Raw genomic sequence first — 23,047 nt, forward strand, 5'->3', positions numbered from 1 at the left:
GTTTATCAAATTTAATGATTTATTTTTAGAACATTACAAAGTTTTCTCTATTTATCTATCTCCTGCTTCACTGCACAAACTCTTCTATAACTGAGCCATTGTATTGTTGATCAATTCTTTCTTCCCCTGAATTTTGACTTGATACACTTGAGACAAATTGATCAGTATCTTTCTTTGGTTATTTTAATTCTCATCCTTAACTAATCAGCACAAATGCACTTCTATACATTCATCATTTTTAATAGCTTAATTTTCTGACTTCAAGACTAAATTAAGCCAGGCTATGCATAACTGATTTTCATGCTGTTGGATTAAATGCTTTTCATCTTTCACCCAAAACAATTCTGATTTTAGGGCAAGGTTGCAAAAGGGTTTATAATTTTGTTTTTACTATTTAAACTTGTATACCTGGACTAAACTAAACATCAACCTAACCACTTTAGAATATCACTGGTGGATCCTTAATGACTTAACAAGATGGTTAATTATGTTATGTGGATCTCTTTTAAGGTGCAGTACAATTGACAGGCACCTATAGGAGGCATGAAATAAAACAATGCTGGAACAACTAGGCTATACAAGCATTATGTCAGGTGGCATACTTATTTCTTCCTGAATTGGTTTGGGACAGAACATCCTTCAAACGAGTCATTATTTTTCTGTTGTTCTGCATTTAAATTTACTATGGAACTAATATTGTTCTTGTTTCAGACCTTTTGAAAGACCATATCAAATCATGACCTCTTCAGTTTTATTTGGGCAAAGTTAAAATTGGTTCCAGCCTTTTTTGGAAAAAAAAAAGCTGCTTAATACTAAGAATTGAATTGTTTTTATTGATATTGGTTTATTATTGTCACTTGTACCAAGGTACAGCAAAAAAAACTTGTCTTGCACATTAATCGTACAGGTCAATTCATTACATAGTGCAGTTACATTGAGTTAGTACAGAATGCATTGAGGTAGTACAGGTAAAAATAACAGTACAGAGTGAAGTGTATAAGGGAACCATTCAATAATCTTATCACAGTGGGGTAGGAGCTGTCCTTGAGCCTGGTGGTATGTGCCCTCAGGCTCCTGTATCTTCTACCTGATGGGAGAAGAGAGAATGACTCGGGTGGGTGGGGTCTTTGATTATGCTGGCTGCTTCGCCAAGGCAGCGAGAGGTAAAGACAGAGTCCACGGAGGGGAGGCTGGTTTCTGTGACGCACTGGGCTGTGTCCACAACTCTCTGCGGTTTCTTGTGGTCCTGGGCAGAGCAGTTGCTGTATCTGGAATACTTGTGGTGTGACCAAAGTAAAATTAGTTTGATAATATCTCAACCCTTATGAAAGCCACACTATCTGACTGTGTACTGCCCAAGCCAATGTAATGGGAATATATTCCTTTCCAACAAGATATTCCTATTATTCTTTGCTTTATTGACAGTGTTGATTATTGACAGTGCTGAGGGATTAGGTGATGCAGAATTTGTTAAAGTCATCCAGGAAAGTTTTCTGAAGCAATATGTAGATAGCCTTACTAGAGAAGGGACTACACAATGAGGCTTGGCAAATGGCTGATGTGTCAGTAACGGAGCACTTTGGGACCAGTGACCAAAATTATTTAAGTTTTAAATTAGTTTAATTTCATTTTATTCTAAAAGCTTTGCAAGCCGAAAAGTACCTCATTTGCCTCTTACCTATTTTAAAATCCTCATTTTACTCACCACCCTTCCAAGTCAGCATCCCAGGTTTATTCTGTAGCTGGCTTGCCTTTCCTTTCTATCTTGGTTTCTGCAATAAGACTGTTAGACCATAAGGAGGAGGGATAGGAGTACGCCATTCATCTCAAGCCTGTGATGCTATTCAGCAGGATCAAGGCTGATCTAACATTTGTCAAGAACACTTTCCTTGTGTTTCCCTACCCACTTGATTCCCTTACTGATCAGAAATCTATCTTGGCCTTAGATATACCTGAGGACTCTGCCTCTGTAGCAAGCAGTTCCAAAATCTTACAGTCCTCAGGGAGAAGTTCTTCCTCATCTCAGTCTCAAATGAGCAGCCCTCTGAGTTTTCTTGTATTTAAGGATTTCAAATCTCCTTTCTCTACCTTCACTGATTTGACTGATCTGGCTTCCCCAAACCTCAACGCTTCCCCCATATTCACAATCGTTCTCTTGGCTGTCTCATATTTCATTGCCTCTCTATTACCATAGTCTCGAACACAGTCAAGGGCATTTGCAACTACTTGTATCTCTCAAAGCCTGCATTTCCCTTTCCAATCTTCTTTGCTTCTATGTCTGATGCTTGTGTACTCCTTAGTTGCCATCTTTTTTTCCTTGAACTCCTTGATTCATTGCCTGTGACCTTCCACAATGTTTCTGCTATGATCTTCTTATTAATAAAAAGGAGGTATTAGATGTCTTAACGGGCTTAAAGGTGGATTAATCCCCAGGGCCTGATGAGATGGGAAGCAAGGGAGGAGGTTGCTGGGGACCTGACAGTTTTGTACATTAAAAAAAATGCTGGCCCCTGATGAGGTGATAGATGATTAAAGTACAACAAATTATTCAAGAAGGGCAGCAAGGATAAGACAGCTAACTATAGGCTAGTGATTCTAATGTCAATGGTAGGGAAGTTATTGGAAAAAAAATTGAGTGATGTGATTAATTTACACTTGCAAAGGCAAGGATTAATATTAGTTTGTATAGCTATGTTAAAGGGAGATGCTGACTAATTTGATTGAACTTTTCAAAGAGGTAACAATGTTTTGATGAGGACAGTGTGGTTGATGTACTCTGTGTGGCCACTGACAAGGTCCCACATGGGAGACTGGTCCCAAAGGTTATAGCCCATGGCTTGCAAGTCAAGCTGGTAAATTGGATCCAAAATTACCTTGGTTTGGTAGTAAGGCAGAAAGTGATGGTGGAGAATTGTTTTTGTGAGTGGAAGCCTGTGACCAGTGTTGTACCACAGGAGTCAATGCTGGGACCTTTACTGTTTATGTACATTAACAATTTGGTGATGAATATAAGAGGTTTGTAGAATACACAAAAACTGGTGCTGTTGATAGTAAGGAGCCTGCAGGATGATATTGATTGGATGGTTAGAGCAATGGCAATTGCAATTTAATCCCGATAAGTGTGAGATGATCCACTTGAACGGCATACACAATGAATGGTAGGGCCCTGGTGAATTGAGGAACTGAGGGACTCTGTGCAGAAAGTGACAGCGCAGGTCGATGACGGCAGTGCATCTAATGTATACTATATTGATCTTAAGTGCATGGGGTCCTATGTGGCTGGATAGTCAAAAAAAGTAAAAGGCCATGTGATCCAAGAGAAAAGGACATTGGATCTGAATTATCCCAGTAAATGGAAATATAGTAGTGTTCAATGGAAGTTTTTTGTGACTGGAAGGATTTTACCAGTGGAGTTTCACTGGGCTCAGTACATGGTCCTTTGCATTATTTTGTGTGTATATAAAAAAATATAATTTGGGCCTAAGTGTAGGGTACATGAAGAAAATGTAAAAAAAAAACTGAAGGTGCTAGAAATTTGAGGTAAAAACGAGATGATGGAAATATTCAGCAGGTCAGGCTGGAAAGGAAATGGAGCTAACGCTTCAGGTTTAAAAACTCTTCTCTAGAACTAGAAAGGAGATGAAAGAAGATTAAGCTGGGTGGGATTGAGGGGGTGGGGGAAGAGCATATCTCTGATAGGGTGTATGATAAAGATGTTTGCTGATGACAAAGTTGGCTTTGTGCTTGCCACTGAGAAGGTAAACTTTTAGACTGCAGAAAGATATAGATGGCTTGAACATTTGTGCAGAAAAGTGGAGTATGGAGTCAAGCAAGCAAGCAAATAAATCCAAGTGGTGTGAGGAAAATGTGCAAACTCCATTCAGACAGCACTGAAGGTCAGGACTGAACCCGAATTGCTAGAGCTGCAAGGCAGTGTTTCTAGTTATGCAGCTGTACCAGCTGCAGTTGTATTCAATGGCTTGAGTTTTGCAACAGTTTTAGTCACTGTATTACAGGAAAGTACTGGACAGGGTGCAGAGGAAATCTGTAGGGGTTTTGTCAGCAATGGAAAATTGTGGCTATGAGGAAAGATTGGGTAAGTTACCTTTTTAAAAACAAAACACGTGAGAGGAAATTGCAGATGCTCTGACTACAGTCTGAAGGCACACTTGATTGAAATGTACAAAACTATTGGGGACGCAGTAAATAGGAAGGACTTGTTTCCCTTAGCAGAATGGTCAAAATCTTGGTGACATTGATTTAAAGTTATTGGTAAAAGGATTAGAGAAGAGGTGAGATTTTCTTTTGCATCTAGACAGTTATTAGGGTCAGGAATTCATTGGCTGCTAGGGTAGTAGATGCAGAAACCTGCATCACATTCACAGTTAATGTTTCAGGACTGAGACCCTTTGGCAGAACTGGGAGTCTCTCACATACCTTGAAATGTTAACATGTTTCTCTTTCCGCAGATGCTGCCTGACCTGTGTTTCCAGAATTTTATTTGTTTATTGGGTATACTGAAACCCAGCTGTCTATACCTGTTCATTTTTGAACTGTTTCTGATCACATTAGTGGGAGTCGAGTAGTTGCATACAGAGGTAGTGCAGTGGTTAGGTTGCTGGACGAGCATTTGGTTATAAGTGTTCAGAGCCCACCATGGTATACGGGGAATATAAATTTAAATAATTGAAGTTTAGCATTCTTTTTTTTAAAAGAACAAACAAACATGCTGATCTCATTAATGATGCCCATGAAATTACTGGGTTGTGATTTTAAAAACAAAAATACCTGATTCACTGCTGTCGTTCAGGGAAGAAAATTTGCAGTCCTTGCTTGGTTTGGCTTATAATCAACTCTAAATTCACCAACGTGGTTAACTGTTAACTTCCTCCTCAGTTTGGGGTAATTAAGGACAGTCAATACTGTAAATGCCAGTATTGCCAATTGCAGCCACATCCTCTGAATGAAAATGTACAAAAAAATCCTGCATTTCCTCCTCTTTCTTTGGATTTTTTTTACATTCAGCTTAAGGTAGTTGTGTCTTCAATTCACTGTCCTCAGGTGGGTTTTTTTTTTACAATGTAGTGCTCCCTCAGTACTGCAGTGGGTTGTCAGATTAATGTTCAAATCTCTGGAGATGCTATTCATGTATAAAAATCCATATTTATCTTATCATGACTTGTGTTAAATAGGTATTATGCATCATATTGTTAACCATATTTACAAGCAAGCCTTTGTAATAGTTTATTATTGGAAAGAGTTTTTCTTTTCAGTAACTGAAGCTTTCCATATTTCCAGTAAATATGCTTATTGTTTTTCAATTTTTGCAGGTGCTATCAAGCAAATTTTAGAAAATGAGCTACAGATTCCTGTACCGCAAATGCAGTTAAAAGGTTGGAAGTCAACAGACGTAAATGACAGTGTGAGTTTATACTGCTTCTTAACATGATGCAATGTTGAATTTGCCAACTTGACTGGAATCCCATGGACTCTAACCTTTTAGACCAGTCTACCTTGTGGGAACATTCTCAAATGCCTTAATGAATTCCACATAGACTATATCAACCACACTGCCCTCATCAATACATTTTGTTACTTCAAAAAAATTCAGTCAAATTGGTCAGACAGCATCTCCCTCTGACAACGAAAATGCTTAAATCATTGATTAATTCCTGCTTTCCCAAGTGCAGTTTAAATCTGTCCCTCATTTTATTTTCCAATAACTTCCCTACTGTTGATGTTAGACTCTCAGACCTGTAATTACCTGGTTTATTGCTGTTTCCCTTTTTTTTGAATAAAGCTACCACATTTATTGTCCTCCAGTCATCTGGTATCTTGCCTGTGGCCAGCAAAAATTTATAAACCTTTGTCAGAGCCCCAGCAATCCCTTGCTTCCCATAGCAGCCTGGCATATATCTCATCAGGCCCTGGAGATTTAGCCCCTTTAAGCACACGAAGACATCTAACACCCCTTTTTAATATTAACATGTTCCAAAATTTTACCACCCCTTCCCTGAATTCTCCAATACAATGTCCTTCTCAGTGAATATGGATGAGACATATTCATTTAAGACCTCGCCTTTGTCCTCTAGCACTACATGTAGATTGGTATTTTTGTCCCTAATGCATCCTACTCTTTTCCCTTGTTATCCTCTTGCCCTCATAACATGCTTTGGAATTTTCCTTAATTTGCCTGTTCACTCTGCCTTTTGTTTTATTAAGTACACCACCCCCCCCCACCCCCCCAAAGCACATTCTATACACTTGAAGGACTTCCCTTGTTTTCAGTTCTCAGTACCTGCCACATGTTTGCCCTTGTATCCCTTGAGTTTCAGGGTTTCATGGACTTGTTGACTGTACCTTTTACCTTATGGGAACAGTGAACTTTCATTATCTCAGTTTTGAATAACTCTCACTTGTCAGGTGTGGACCTAGTTGCTAGTAGTTGCTCTGCTTTCTTTTGTCAGGTCCATTGGTGTTGAAATCTACCTTTCCCAAATTCAGAACTGCGATTTGTGGACCATCCTTGTCCCTTTCCATAAAAATTACAAAATTATGGTTACTATTGCCAAAATGCTCTTCTACTGACACTTTAAACACTCGCCCAACTACATGACCTAATATAAGGTCTAGTACTGCCCCTTCTGTCATAGGATTAGCTTCGTACTTGTTCAAAATGCTCTCCTGGAGGCACTTTAAAAATTCCACCCCATCGACACCCATCACACTAAAGTGATCCCAGTTAATATTTGGGAAGTGAAATTCCCTACTCGTATTTCTCTGTGATTTGTCAACATATCTACTGCTTTATTTCCTGCTGACTCTTCGGAGGCCTTTAGTATACCTCCAGCAAAGTGATTGCCCCTTTTTTGTTCCTAAGATTTACCCATCTGTCTCCATTTTGAAGAGCTTTCTAGGATATCCTCCCTCATTACTGCAGAAATGGTTCTTTATTCAATATTGCAACAGTGCCACCTTGGTGCATCTTGTTGTGACCTTGTGCTAAGATAAAAATTAGTATCCATACCTTTTTCCTTCCTGAATTTTGAAAGGTTGTATGGATTCTTAATGTGATACCACACCCTTAGTCATTAGGGATTGGTGCTAGCTTTACTTTTAGTTATGTCTGCTGTGTAATAATAGTGCTTAATCAACACAATCTGGGCCATCAACTGAGACATCTATAACTGGATTATTGGGTAAAACCCGGTACTTCAGTCAGGCTTCTAACTTTGGGGTTTGTTAAATTCAGCAGATGTGGAAATTGTTACATCAAGTTTGACTAAGACTCTGTGTAGCCTGATATTTCTGATGGATGATTTTACATAGAACAGTATTGCACAGGAACAGACATTTTGGCCAACAATGTCTGCGCTGACCATGATGCCAATCTCACTAATTCCATTTGCCTGCACTTGGTCATTATTGTTAAATGTTGCTATTGTATCTGTTTATACTGCCTCCCCTGGCTGCAGGTTCCAGGCATTCAGGCACACACCACCCTATCCACATGTTGCCATTTGCAAGGAGCTATGGACTTGCACCCCAAGACCCCTCTGTACATTGATGCTCCTAAAAGCCCTGCAATTTAGTGTATTCCCCTTGCAGTTGACCTCCCAAAGTGCAGCACCTCACATTTGTCGGAATTAAACTCCATCTGCCATTTCTCTGCACAAATTTCCAACTGATCAATATTATTTTGTGTCCTTTGTCAACCTTCCTCACCATCCATAACTCAACCAGTTATGTTGTCTGCAATCTTACTAATCGGGCCACCTACATTTTCATCCAGATCATTTGTAACACAAACAAAAGTTCCCAGCACTGATCCTTATGAAACACCACTGGAGGTCACAGACCTCTGGTCAGAAAAACACTATGCCACCATTGCTCTGTCTTCTACGAACAGACCAGTTTTACATCCAGCCTACCTATTTGCTGTGGATCCCATGTGACTTGATCTTTGGATCAGTCTACCATGATGGAACGTGTCAAATGCTTTACTGATATCCATGCAGGCAACATCCACTACCCTACACTTGTTAATTCTCTTTCTCAAAATAACTCAAATTTATGAGATGGGATCTCCCTTGTACAAAGCAGTGGTGACTTTCCTATGTCCAACTGAATGATCTAAACTACTGGTTTATAAATGTACAAATTTTTTGTCATTTGAAGGAATATAGAATTTTTGTCATTATTTTGATTTTCTTACCTGTTCTTTAAAAACTTGCCTTAAATTGGTCACTGTTGTTTTTCTCCCTGTCTATAGACTGTTCTGAGGTCTCTGCACTTGCCTAAGAATAATAGCCTTTATGTTCTCACACCTGACATAGCTCAACCAGGATCTGATGGACCAGCAACCAGTCATTCTAGGTAAGCTGTTGTGAAATTTTTATTTTGTGTTAATCAGAGCCTTTTGGTGGTGCTCCTTCATCTGGTTGACTGCATTTGATGTTGTTCAAAGGACAAGCAGGTGTACAGCAACCGAGTATGAACTTGATTTACACTTCCAAATTGTCTGTGGTGCAGATCCATCAGTCTTGATATAATTGCCTCCTATTTATGCTAACTGTCCACAAGTTTAGAAAATTAGGGCTTGGATGTTGAAATTCTTAAGGTGTATTTCTGCAGACATTCTCCATTCATCTGTTGCAGTGTTGTGGGGGAGCCATGGAAAACCTGGAAAAGCTAAATTATTGCTATTTATGCTATTTTTCCAGGATTTCCATAGGCCTTCTGGCAATACTGGTCGATGAGTGAGGGAACCCTTGCAGAAATTCAGCCCCTTTGAATCAAGGTGGAAGGGAGGTCTGCAGCTATGCTGTAAGATTACCTTATCTAAAATTATTTTGAAACTAACAGTGACTGTATTACCCCTGTGAGAGGATTGTCAGTTTTATTGTGGCATTTGTAAACTTTCTAATTAATTTGGCATACCTACAAAGTAAAATTTGGATTACTTGAACTCCAAGGTAAATTACTTTGGGGGGAAGAAATGTGGCTTCATCTGTCTATAAGCATCCTGAAAAAATAGGTTAATGTTCAGGTTTTGTTTACTTGCATTTAAATTTCTGTTCTTTTAGAGATTCCTGAAGTGTCTGAAACTGTAACACTAGCTAATGTAGATTGGTATTGGTTTATTATTGTCACTTGTACCGAGGTACAGTGAAAAACTTGTTTTGCATACCATTCGTACAGGTCAATTCATTACACAGTGCAGTTACATTGACTTAGTACAGAGTGCATTGAGGTAGTACAGGTAAAAACAATAGCAGTATAGAGTAAAGTGTTACAATTACAGAGAAAGTGCAGTGCAGGTGGACAATAAGGTGCAAGGTCACAACAAGGTAGATTGTGAGGTCAAGAGTCCATCTCATTGTATAAGGGAACCGTTCAATAGTCTTATCACAGTAGGATAGAAGCTGTCCTTGAGCCTAGTGGTATGTGCCCTCAGGCTCCTGTATCTTCTGCCTGATGGGAGAGGAAAGATGAGAGAACGACCTAGGTGGGTGGGGTCTTTGATTATGCTAGCTGCTTCACCAAGGCAACGAGAGGTATAGACAGAGTCCATGGAGGGGAGGCTGGTTTCCGTGATGCGCTGGGCTGTGTCCACAACTCTACAGTTTCTTGCAGTCCTGGGCAGAGCAGTTGCCATAGCAAGCTGTGGTGCATCGATAAAAGTTGGTGAGTGTCAAAAGGGACATACTGAATTTCTTCAGCCTCCTGAGGAAGTAGAGGTGCTAGTGAGAGATCATGTACAGTGACATGCAAAAGTTTGGGCACCCCGGTCAGAATTTCTGTTACTGTGAATAGTTAAGTGAGTAGAAGATGAACTGATCTCCAAAAGTCATAAAGTTAAAGACGAAACATTCTTTTCAACATCTTAAGCAAGATTAGTGTATTATTTTTGTTTTGTACAATTTTAGAATGGAAAAAAAAGGAAAGGAGCACCATGCAAAAGTTTGGGTACCCCAAGAGATTTGAGCTCTCAGATAACTTTTACCAAGGTCTCAGACCTTCATTAGCTTGTTAGGGCTATGGCTTGTTCGCAGTCATAGGAAAGGCCAGGTGATGCAAATTTCAAAGCTTTATAAATACCCTGACTCCTCAAACCTTGTCCCAACAATCAGCAGCCATGGGCTCCTCTAAGCAGCTGCCTAGCACTCTGAAAATTAAAATAAATGATGCCCACAGAGCAGGAGAAGGCTACGAGAAGATAGCAAAGCGTTTTCAGGTAGCTGTTCCCTCAGTTCGTAATGTAATTAAAAAATGGCAGTTAACAGGAACAGTGGAAGTCAAGTTGAAGTCTGGAAGACCAAGAAAACTTTCCGAGAGAACTGCTCGTAGGATTGCTAGAAACACAAATCAAAACTCCCGTTTGACTGCAAAAGACCTTCAGGAAGATTTAGCAGACTCTGGAGTGGTGGTGCACTGTTCTACTGTGCAGCGACACCTGCACAAATATGACCTTCATGGAAGAATCATCAGAACAAAACTTTTCCTGTGCCCTCACCACAAAATTCAGTGTCAGAAGTTTGCAAAGGAACATCTAAACAAGCCTGATGCATTTTGGAAACAAGTCCTGTGGACTGGTGAAGTTTAAAATAGAACTTTTTGGCCGCAATGAGCGAAGGTATGTTTGGAGAAAAAAGGGTGCAGAATTTCATGAAAAGAACACCTCTCCAACTGTTAAGCATGGGGGTGGATCGATCATGCTTTGGGCTTGTGTTGCAGCCAGTGGCATGGAGAACATTTCACTCGTAGAGGGAAGAATAAATTCAATTAAATACCAGCAAATTCTGGAAGCAAACATCATACCGTCTGTTTAAAAAAAAAAGCTGAAGATGGAAAGAGGATGGCTTCTACAACAGGATAACGATCCTAACCACACCCCAAAATCCACAATGGACTACCTCAAGAGGCACAAGCTGAAGGTTTTGCCATGGCCCTCAGTCCCCCGACCTAAAGATCATGGAAATCTGTGGATAGACCTCAAAAGAGCAGTGCATGCAAGACGGCCCAAGAATCTCGCAGAACTAGAAGCCTTTTGCAAGGAAGAATGGGTGAAAATCCCCCAAACAAGAATGGAAAGACTCTTAGCGTGCTACAGAAAGAGTTTACAAGCTGTGATACTTGCCAAAGGGGGTGTTACTAAGTACTGACCATGCAGGGTGCCCAAACTTTTGCTTTGGGCCCTTTTCCTTTTTTGTTATTTTGATACTGTAAAAGATGGAAATAAAAAAAGTAATCCTCCTAAAAAAATTAAAGAAATGTGTTATCTTTAACTTTATCCCTTTTGGAAATCAGGTCATCTTTTACTCGCTTAGCTATTCACAGTAACAGATTTTGACCAGGGCTGCCCAAACTTTTGCATGCCACTGTATGCGTTGTGCATTGAATGTACAATGACACTAAATTGAGTGGAAAAGCAAATTGTGCAGAGGATCTGGAGAGTCTGCAGGGAGATATAGATAGGTTAAGTGAGTCTCACGGATGGTGTACAATGTTGGTAAATGCAACATCATCCACTTTGGAACGAAAGGTAGAAGATCAGATTATTATTTGGATGGTGAAAGATTGCAGCATGCTGTTGTGCAGGGGGACTGGGAAGTGCTTGTGCATGAATCACAAAAGGTTAGTTTGCAGGTGCAACAGGTTATCAAGAAGGCAAGTGGAATGTTGGCCTTCGTTGCTAGAGGGATTGAATTTGAGAGCAGGGAGGTTATGTTGCAACTGTACAGGGTACTGGTGAGGCCACACGTGGAGTACTGCGTGCGGTTTTGGTCTCTTACTTGAAGGATATACTGGCTTTGGAGGAGGTGCAGAGGTGGTTCACCAGGTTGATTTCGAAATTGAGGGAGTTAGCCTAGGAGGAGAGATTGAGTTGCCTGGGACTATGCTTGCTGGAATTCAGAAGAATGAGAGGGGATCTTGTAGAAACATATAAAACTATGAAAGGGATAAATAAGATTGAGGCAGGAAGGCTGTTTCCACTGGTAGGTGTGACTAGAACTAGGGGACATAGCCTCAAAATTCAGGGGAATAGATTTAGGATGGAGATGAGGAGAAATTGCTTTTCCCAGAGTAGTGAATCTATAGAATTCTCTGCCCAGGGAGGCAGTAGAGGCTACCTCATTAAATATATTAAGTTAGATATGTTTTTGCATAGTAGGGAAATTGAGGTTTGTGGGGAAAAGGCAGGTAGGTGGAGCTGAGTCCATGGACAGATCAGCCATGATCTTATTGAATGGCGGAACAGGCTCGATGGGCCAGATGGCCTACTCCAGCTCCTATTTCTTATGTTCTTGTGTATTATTGAGTTCCCATTCTGTGCTTGTTTCAGGTTAATATTGTGTATCTACAATTAAATAGCAAATTTCATGGCACTTGTGAGTCAGGTTTGATTTGTATTCCAAAACTGGGGTACAATAGCACCATTACTGTCAGGATGATGTAATTACACTATGAATGGATTGATTATGAATCAACATGGCTTTGACAGTTGGGGGGTGGGAATACTGATACAAAGGTATGACGAAAATGGAAGGTATTGCGGGAGAAGAGTAAGGTTTTTAACATGGCTCTTAAAAACATGAAGTTTATGGTACTTGCCTATGTAAACAATGAAGGCAAATAATTGAACACTGACAAGATTTTATTTTGAGTGGATGAGGAGTATTTGATAATCTGGTATCAGAAAATTGAACAGGAAAATATAGCAGAAAAAAGGTCTCGAATATCTAGAAGCATTTTCATTTACTAATTAGGAACTTGATTACATTGAAAGAGCTAACTTGATATTTTCAGTTGTGTTAAGATTTTGATATTCTAGGATCTTTATTTTATGAGCTATCCCCATGGTGATGTGACTTTGCATTTCACATGTATGCTCTGATCCACTACATCTAACTGCCTGCTTGTCCAACTTCCAGTACTGGATAAAGCAGTTTTCTGCAATTTAATATTGGGAAGGCTGAAGTTAATGTCTTCAGTCCTGGCACAGACTTCCATTACACTAGCTGTTGATTTCATCCCTTGCTGAACTACTATTTCAGACCGTTTGGAATCATGGCATACTCTTTGATCCCAAAGTGAACTTTAAATAGAGCATTCATGGCTACAGAGAGGTCAACATAAGTGGAGAAAATGCACTGAGATAATTCACGAGGATTGCCATTCATGACTTTTAATTAATTTTGCTGCTCTGGCAGGGGCAAAAAATTGATCAAAAGTTTAAAATGTTGTAGTATTGTACAGTGACTTGGAAAGCAGCAACACATTTCAGTACCGTAGATGAAAAATATAGGTTAGAGATAAAATGATAGTGTGCAAGTATAGAGGAGTGAAGGATGTTTTTGTTTTGCAAAAGGGGTTGATGACAGTTTTGAAAAGAAGAAATCTGTATTTAATGCCAGCAGTTATTTGGCTGTTGCTCAGCTGCTTAGTTTTTCATTTAAATTCAGTAATTGATAATTCGGAAGACGTATTAATAGGTAGCATAGCAATTAGTATAATGCTATTACAGTACCAGCGACCTGGGTTCAATTCTGGCTGCTGTCTGTAAGGAGTTGTATGTTCTCCCCGTGTCTGCGTGGGTTTCCTCTGGGTGCTCTGGTTTCCTCCCACATTCCAAAGACATAAGGGTTAGGAGCTGCGGGCATGCTATGTTGGCGCTGGAAATGTAGCGACATGTATGGGCTAGCCCCAGAACATTCTACACAAAAGATGCATTTCACTGTGTGTTTCGATGTACATGTGACTAATAAAGAAATGTTATCTTATAGTTTACCTTGCCCTTAAGCTTGTTATGAAAATAAATATTGTGTTGAGTTGATTTAGTTGTTCGAGAATTGCAGTATGATGGAAGGAACATAATTAATACTAAAGCCTAAACTTGCCACCAGGTGGTGTGCATGATCAAAATCAGATGGTCAGTACTTGTTATGATCATTTCTGATCACTAAGGTTTGCTGATTTTTGTGAAGCTTCCTCCCCAATCAAAGAATAGGTTCTCAAGTGTGTTGTACGATAACACTGATGTAATGTACATCATAGTGTTTGAGGTCTACTTGCATTGAGAACTGCAAGAAATATACCTAGCAGTATTCTTCCAGATATTTCCTTTTCAAATGTGGATTGTATCCACTAAGAGTATTATGACATTAATGAATTATGATATTAGTTGGAAAATATGGCTTGTTATTTGCAGTAGTTCTGGTAGGAGAAATTTAGACTAATGAATTAACAGTACCAGGTAAAATATTGGGCAAAATTGAGAAGGTAGCCTGAGGCTTTCTTTTCTACCCATATTCTGTTGCTCTGAGAGGTAAATTCTTACTGTGACAATTGCCTGAGCTGATGGATTACATTACCTGGACATTTTGTACAGAAAGTTTTAATCCTAATGAGTAGCTTTAAAATTGCATTTCATTTCCAACAAGTTGGTCTAGTCTGCTGCCAGCCACCCAGGTTTGTGAAGATGAGAGCAATAATGCTAAAGTTGGTTTGCTTATCCTTCCGATGAACTTGGAGGTTTTTGTGGAGACAGTGTTGGTGGTATTTTTCCGGTGCTTTGAATTTTTTGCTGTAGGTACTCCAGATCTTGGAAGCATATAGGAGGGCAGGGATCAGTGTTTCCCAGTGGACCATGAGGTTTGCGCACAGACTGGAGGTCTTGAGCTTCAAGTACTCTTTTTCTCAGATGACCAAAGGCTATGCTGACACATTGAATGCAGTGGAAAATTTCAAGATAGAAGGATAAGTGAACCAGTGTCAGTGTCCTCTTCAATGCAACACCCCTATCGTTGAGGCCCTAGTTTTCAATCAGCATTGTTGGGCTGACCTTGTCATTTGCATGTGTGACACCAAACTCCAGAAATGGACATTCTATTTTTTTAATCCCCACAGTGTTGTTGGTTCAGTAGTTTCAGAATGTAAATCTAGCAATGCTGAATATACTTCCAAGTCAAAAATTTGAAGGGGGACATGTCTGTAGTAGTGTTCTATACACTTGCACTCCTTGGTGCTAGAATTCACAGGCTTTAGAGACTCAGATGGAGTTTAGGTGAGTAACTGCAGTGTATTTTAGATGGTATGCACTGTAGCCTGGCAGTGAAAGAAATTAATATGTAGGGAGGTGGATGGGGTGCTAATAAAGCAGTCTGGTTTGTAAAGGTTCTTCGTTGCTGAAGCTGCACTTATCCAAGTAAATACGGGCTTTACTGATGCAAAAGCTTTGGTATGTCAGAGGGTAAGAAGCTCACCATAGGGTACCCAGTCTAAAATCTGCTCTTCAACAGCAATGGTAATTCCGTTGAATGCCTAAGGTCATGGTGAGTCTTTTGTTGGTGATGGTCACTGCTTATGACTTTTGTAGTAGTCCTCGCTACATAAAAACCCATGCATGGAGGAGTTGTGAAAAGAAATGAACATTGTACAATCATCAGTGAATGTCCCCATCTCTGATCTTATGATGGAAGGATTGAAGTAGCTGAAGATGGTTCGATGACACTGTCCTGATGAACTAGCTTGAGGCTGGAATGGTTGACATCAAACCCCCACAACCATTTTCCTTCGTGTGAGGTAGTACTTCAACAATTGGGGTGTTTTCCACTTGATGCCCATAAACGTCAGGACAGTTACTCTTCCCTCGCCCCTGGAATTCTATGCTTTCATTATGGTCTGGATCATCGTGGCAATCCTGCTGCAATCCAAAACTGGGCATCGGTTATTGGTGAATAAGTGCTGCTTGATGCTCTTCATAATGTTGATGGTTGAGACAGATTGACTGAGTGCTATTGAGGTGGTTGTGTTTGTCCTCCTTTTGTGAACAAACATTCTTGAGCAATTTTTCACATTTTTGGGTAGACGCAAGAGTTCGAACCTACTTGAACGTCATGGCCAGAAGCACAGCTGTGAGTCTTCAGTGCTAGAAAAGGATATTGTATCATACCATTGCCATTGCTGTAGCCAATACTCAGCTGATTCTTGATATCAACTGAAGTGAATCAAATTGGCTGAAGACAGACTTCTGCGATGGTGGGAATCAGTTTGTTCATTCGGCCTCTCTTCTGTTTGCTCCAGGGAAAAGAAACCCAGCCTATCCAATCTCTCCCCATGTCAATCTTTTGCCCACCTGCTCTAATCCCATTTGCCCACCTTGGGTCTCTAGCCTACTTGTGTCTGTCTAAGTATCTTTTAAACGTAGTGATTGTTTCTGACTCTTTCAACCACCTCTGGCAGTGTGTTGTAAATATCAACCACTGTACATTTTAAATAAAACTTTAAATAAAAAATCCCCTTTAAATCTCCTTCCTCTCACTTTAAACCTTTATCCTCTTGTTTTTGATACCCTTGCCATGGGAAAAAGATTCCAACTATCTACCTATCTATACCTCTTTTATAATTTTATATAGCTTGGTGAATTTGGTGAATACTGATGGGAATAAGGTCAGATGTGAACCTTGCACACATCACTTGGCTCTGCACATGGATTATCCATTTTTTTTCCCTAAGGGAGCCCACTCTTTCCTGACTATCCTCTTGATCCTGCCCTACTTATAGAATGTCTTGGAATTCTCCATAATCTTAGTTGCTAGGGATATTTCATGGCCCCCTTTTCTTTGGCCTTCATTTATTTCTCAAGTTTTCTCCGACACGCTCAATATTCCTCAGTAGACCCCCTTGATCCTAGTTGCCTGTACTTGCCATATGTTTCCCTTTTTATCTGTTCAAACCTTCAATATCCTTTGTCATCCAAGGTTCTCTAATCTTGTCATTTTTGCCTTTCACCCTTACTGGAAAATACTGGCCCTGTCACTCTTTCAAAAGACTCCCCCTTGTCATCTGTCATTTTACCCTCTAGCATCTGCTCCCAATCTACTTTTACCAGTAGCACTTTAAAAGCACTTTTTTTAAAAATAAGAGATGATAAGCACTTTCTAGTTTATTTTTAAACTGAAGGGTCAGCAACCCAAATGCATACCAGCGACCAAATCTCAAACAGGACGAGATCCTGTTCACATGTTAGGTTGCTGAGGGGCTAGATGCAAAGTGAATCTGGCTCTCTGTTTCACATGTATGCTTCACTGCTGGACTCGGTGGTGGGAGTAGATATTTTGGACTTCTGCATTTCAACATTCGTGTTCAGAAGTCTGAGATGTAACAGGTGTGGAATGGCTGAATGCTGGCAGTACCTTTCCACCCAAAAGTTTTCACTTGTACACAGTTATATTAGAACCCCCCCCCCCCCCCCCAATAACCAAAGCTTTTTCTCTTGGTTTTTCTCAAACTTCATTTATGCCTTCCTGATTCCATAGAGCACATATGTATCAGGATAGGACAGATGCATGATTGGACTCTTGCCAGACTATACATGATCTGGGTTTTGAGAAAACTTGCTTTATCCAGTGATGCACAATATGTGGCACCTTGGCAATGAAATGCCCCGATTAAAAATTGAGGAAACTAATGTATATTTCATAGGCTACGTTTCAAGGAAGCACTTGAATGGAAGGGAGATGTTCTAGGCTACAAACAGAAGAGGGATATCTGTGATGGGTACTTGCCAAAAATAAACTAAGCAAAATGACAATAAGAAAGAAAGCAAGGACTTTTAAAGAGTGACAGATCTCCAGGACCAGATGGAGGTAACTGAAAATATTACAGGTCCCTTAACTTCCAAAGTTCTGTTTCTGGAACTGTTTCTTTAAGATGAAAAATTACATTACTGCACTAAAGGGTAAAATGGAGAAAAACTAGGGAGTTATTAAACATAGCCTAATGCCTGTTCTTGAGATATTATTAGAGTGCTTGAACATCTTGAAAACTTCCAGCTGATACCAGACTCTAGCAGTTAAATTGAGATTTTGTATAAACCGGGGTAAGAGGCAATTTGAAGATATTAGCAGCAACTGGTAAAGTAAATGGATTGAAAATGTTTGAGAACTCAGGTCCTAGAGGGCATTGACTAAATTTAGCACCAGGTTGAAGTTGGAGAAACTGAAAAGCAAACAATTGCAGATGGTGGAAATCTTAAATAAGGGCACAAAGTAAATACTCAGCAGGTCAAGCAACATCGTGGAGAGAGAAAGAGTTAATGTTTCAAAGAGTTGATGGATTTTCATCAGAATTACTAAAGTGAGAAAGCAAGTGTGTTTTAAGTTGCAGGGATAGGGGAAGGGAGGAGAGATTGAAGGGAATGTCTGTGACAAGGTGAAGATCAAGGTTGCCCAAGTGACATGATTGCTGTCGGTGGTTGTTGAGAAGCAGGAAAATGTATTTAAGCAATGATAGAATTTGGATCTTTTCCTCAACCAGCTTGATCGGTTGTTTATTTTTAAATCTTGAAGTGTTAATATTCCCAAAGAGATACGTGTCAAAATAAGATCACAGTGGTGGTGCAGGTGCAAAGGGCAAAATGGTTGGTCCTGTTCTGGTCTAACTTTATTTGGGCATAAAATATTCCAGGATTGTGCATGGCTGGGGAAGGAAGGAAAGGACGAGGAGAGCAGGATTAATTAAAGAGAATCTTGCAGTGCTCGAGAGAGAGAGAGGATGTCGCAGAGTGGTCAAAGACAAAACTGTATAGTTAAGGTAAGAAATGACAACAGAGGAACATTATACTGCTGAGTGTATCTATAGGTCTCCAATGAGTAAAGGCGAGGTGAAATTACATTTAATGGTAAATGTTGCATACTATGTCTATTGGTTATAAAAAATTTAGTTGTACTGGAAATAAGAAATTAAGGGCTTGCTGGAAGCAGCATTGTGAAAGGAAAAGCATGAGTAGGTTGACCCATTTGGATAGGTTGTGCAGGATGTAGTACCGAAGCAGCCACAATAATCTTAATGGGTTACCTTTGCTGACCAGCATTTTGTATTGTTACTCCTTATGCGCATCAATACTACAAAGCCAGGAATGAAAATATTTCAGGTAACCATTACCTCCTGTTTTTTTTTTCCTGACCCTCTCCCCTTCTGATCCACCTCTGGTCCTCCCATCTTTATTTTTCTCTTACCCCTCCCCCCCCCCCCCCCCCCCCCCACCTCCTAGTTTCATCCACCTACTACCCACACATTTGACCCACTGCATCCACTCCCCCATCTGGTTCCATCTGCCCTTCACCTCCCCCCCCCCCCCCCCCCCCCAAGGTTTCCATGCCACCTTCCTTATTAAATTGTAGCACTAGTAGTCTTTGTGTTTCTGCTCATTACCCTTTTAGCTGTCTCCATCTTCACCCTTCCCTTCCCCACAACCCCCAGACTCCATCTGTCTCCCTCCTTCCACCTATTATCTACCTGCCTGTTTTTCCCAACTCCACCCATTCCCCTTCCCCATCTGGCTCCATTTGCTCATCTTTCACCTCTCCAATCATTTACTGGATCCTGCTCAGACTTCCCCCTCTTAATACTGGCTGTCTTCCCTCCCCACTCTCAGTCCTGATGTAGGGCCTTGACCCGACTTGCAACAGTTCCTTTCTTTGTACTCATGCTCGAGTGGTTGAGTTCCTCCAGCAGGTGATTTGTTGCTCCAGATTCCAGCATCTGCAGTCTCTTGTCTCCTGAAAGTTGACACAGGAGCAAGCCATCTCTCCTTTTTAATTCTATTTTTTTTTCCCCCAAGCCCATAATAACCCATTTCTTAAATATCTATTTTAACTTCTGAACAGTTAAATTTAGCAATTAATATATTTTTAAAAATGCTCCTGACTTGTGCTCAGCTTTTTGGATTTGTTCTCATCTACTTATCCTGAATTTTAAAATAATGTCCCATTTTCTGGGTTGTCACCATGCTCTCTTGGCATTGGTGTACCTGTTCTATTCTTTAAAATAATAGAAAACACTACTTTTTTTATCAATTACTTCATGTATCTCAGATATTATGTCAAATATGTTTTGCTTCATTATAGATGAGTTCCTTCAACTCCATTTAAGCTGCTGAAACTTTAGTATGTACTTCATGTTCTATGCAACAGTTTCCAAAACACTGGAATCAAAGCTTATGAATAAAAACACCACTTCAAATGAAAACACTTCCTTAAAATGCTTGCAGTGTCAGATCAGAAAGTTACATTACTGGTATTGTCTGAAGTTTCATACAGCCTGCCTTTCGATGAAAAAGAAACCAATGTTTCACAATTAACATCTCCATTCCACACATTGCATTCCACGAATCCCTCTCCTCTACTCTCTCCAATTCAGCACTGAGGGCAACAACGCTTTATCAAGATTACAGTTTAATCCAAATTTCAACTCCCAAGCACCCTTGTAACTACAGTTCACCATCCTCTCTGCCACCAAACTTCCTGCCTCCTACACAACAGTTTACAAATGCTATTTTGGCTTGGATATAAAAATTACTGATTATGAAATTGAGGAGAGGGATCTGTGTGGTAGATTGACAATGGACATGGGGTAAATGAGGTATGTTCTGTGCAGCTCAATGCTTTATCAATGGCTTTAATATGGCATGGATTGGAAAGTGACAATATAACTGTGAACCTTAGCACTATTGTTTTAATTACAATTACTGAAAGCATACTTCTGATTGTCTTTGCTTAACTGACTACAAAATTTAAAGAACTAGAGGTATTAATTAAAGTGTGTAATCTCTTCTGTCATAGACATGTGATGTAATTACCTAAAACGGTAAAGAGCAATGAATTGAGCCGAACGTGGTTAGGAAGAATTTGATATAGAATCTAATGCATTTCCGTGGGTGGGTGCATTTCTTAATGGGGGGAAGAAATGAGGTGATTGGTTTCAAGAAAATTTGATGTGAGAGCAGATATAAGATGTAACAGAACTTCAGATATCTTGGCATTCATTAACATTTGTAACAGCGTTAATTATGTAAGATGTATTTTGTATCTTGGATCATTATCTTATCATTAATTTGATCAGTCCTGGGGGAATACCATAATACAAAGCTAAGCTAAGCTTTAGAATTTGATTTAATACAGAACTGTAATTTGTAGTTTGGAAATGCATATGAAAATTTCCAAATTTTAAATAAAAGTAAACACTAAAGCCTCAGCAAAAGCATATTTGCTGCATTTTCAAGCTGTCACATGCTGCCTGTCCTTTGAACATCAATCCGCCAAATATAGCTGTACAAGCCACATCAAACATTACTTGCTCACAGTGATTTAATATTTTTTACTTTATGTAAATATGCAGTAATTACAGTAAACTTGGTTTCTGTTAGCTTAAGCTAGTATTGTACTCATAGTAAAAGAATGTCTTTACTGTGTGCCATAACTTATTAATTGTTTGGACCATCAAAGACGTATCAAATTTGCTTTTCTCAGAAAACACCTGCTTCATGTGTACTTTGTGTGACTAAAATCAAAGTGAATCTGAATAGTATTTTAATGAATGCATATTAAAATTATTTGCTCTCTTAGGATTGTCTGTATCAAAATTATGTGAAGTTTGTGCATAGGACAGATTGTAGAGGAAAGCGGAAGACAAAATCAAGTGCAACACTAACATGAAATGACTTTAAAGTGTATAAATATTCTCAATGTGATATTGATATTTTCCAATTATTTTCACCAGTTTAAGAAAGCAAATTTCTTAAGGTTTATTTTTGATTTTGAATGTATTTGAAACAAAATAATGAAATGGGTAAGATTAGAGCTGAATTAGAAATTCCAAATGATGTCCATTATTTTCATTGTCAGTTTTTTTTCATTGAGCCAGGGTTTGTACTGCCACTGCTGAGTGTAATTGTTCGACAATCTGCTCCCAGACCTCAGCCACAGGAGGCATGTGTTGAGCTTAGGCTTGTCAACCCTGCACCCTTTTTTTTGTCTCCCGGCTCATTGAAGCCCAGAAATGAGAATGAGTGGATGTTTGTAGCATCTGCTTCCTTTTGTCATTATAGAAGTCCCTTCATATTTGGTATCTTGTTTTCTCAAAATCATTTGGACTATTTGCTATTTTTCTTCCCATCTATTTTGGTGTCAGTTTTGATGTTGGTATTTGTGTTATGAATTCATTAAAGAGATTACCACACCCCATTGTTTGCTATCTTTTAATAATTGCTCTATTTCAGGGTACAGTAAGGAAAAGTTGCATTGTCAGTGGTGCTTCATTTTGAAGAGAGAAATTAAAACCACTATCTCAGAGGACAGATTCTTTTTAAAAAAAAATCAACGCACCACTATTTGATGCAGAGTTGGAGTTCTCTGTGTCCTATGCAACTTTGTCCTATGTCCTCATTGTACGCTACCAAAACTGATCCATTGATTTTATTTTTGTCCTGCTCTTTAGTATCTTTTTGTGCAATTTGGCTGCTACCTTTTACTTCATAATGGTGATGATTGTGTTTCAAAAACAATCCATTTGTCAAAAGCTTGTACCATTTCATTCTTTCCCAACCCATGCGAGTAAAACTGATAATTCTGAAGCTTTGACCCAAAGCAAACCAATAATTTGTGTTTCCACTGCACAAGTAACATTTTAAGGTGGTGTAAAATTTTAACAGCAATGTATTTTTCATTATGTTTGTATTAATGATTCCAGTGATTGAGTTGGAGTGTCAAATTGCACAAAAAGATGCTTTTTTTAAAAAAAAACAAGATTTAAAACAAAACTCAGTGAATCATCTGTTATGGTAGTGCGGGAGGAATTATGAGACAAAATAGGTCCATGTCTTCCCCATTTCAGTTCTTTTTGTGCCACTCAGATCCTGGTGGTTAGAGAATGTTAGATCCAAAGCGATTGCCATTTCTGATTCTGTGTAATTTTTGGTTGCTGCAGAGAGCAGGTTCCTTAGTGCACCACTCTACCTTGCCTAACAATAAATTATCTTTGAACTTTGAAGCATGAGAAGCACAAATGTGTGCTTTCGTGAGTGAAACTTTATTAGGCATAAAATTCCAAATGCTTGGAAAAAGCGGACAATCATGATTTTATTTAATTGAGTAAATTCTGAAAGGAGTTGTTTAACTCTTCCTCCTTTTTCTTTTGCTCATCATTGCTTTCATAGTGTTTTTAAATAAAATTAGCATCTGTCCTGGTAACTAGTACTTTGGAC

The 23,047-nt window shown here is 39.4% G+C and overlaps 1 protein-coding gene across 1 annotated transcript in view; it reads left to right on the top strand.

Annotated features, from left to right (window-relative positions):
* faf1 (Fas (TNFRSF6) associated factor 1) overlaps nt 1-23,047 on the top strand; it is a 227,694-nt gene that overhangs the window by 26,936 nt on the left and 177,711 nt on the right. The window contains exons 5-6 of the mRNA XM_052013170.1: nt 5,331-5,422; nt 8,273-8,376. Of these exons, the coding sequence (XP_051869130.1) occupies nt 5,331-5,422; nt 8,273-8,376 (196 nt within the window). The remainder of the gene's footprint in view (nt 1-5,330; nt 5,423-8,272; nt 8,377-23,047) is intronic.

The sequence above is a fragment of the Pristis pectinata genome, chromosome 3, assembly GCF_009764475.1.
Source record: "Pristis pectinata isolate sPriPec2 chromosome 3, sPriPec2.1.pri, whole genome shotgun sequence".
Lineage (NCBI taxonomy): Eukaryota > Metazoa > Chordata > Chondrichthyes > Rhinopristiformes > Pristidae > Pristis > Pristis pectinata.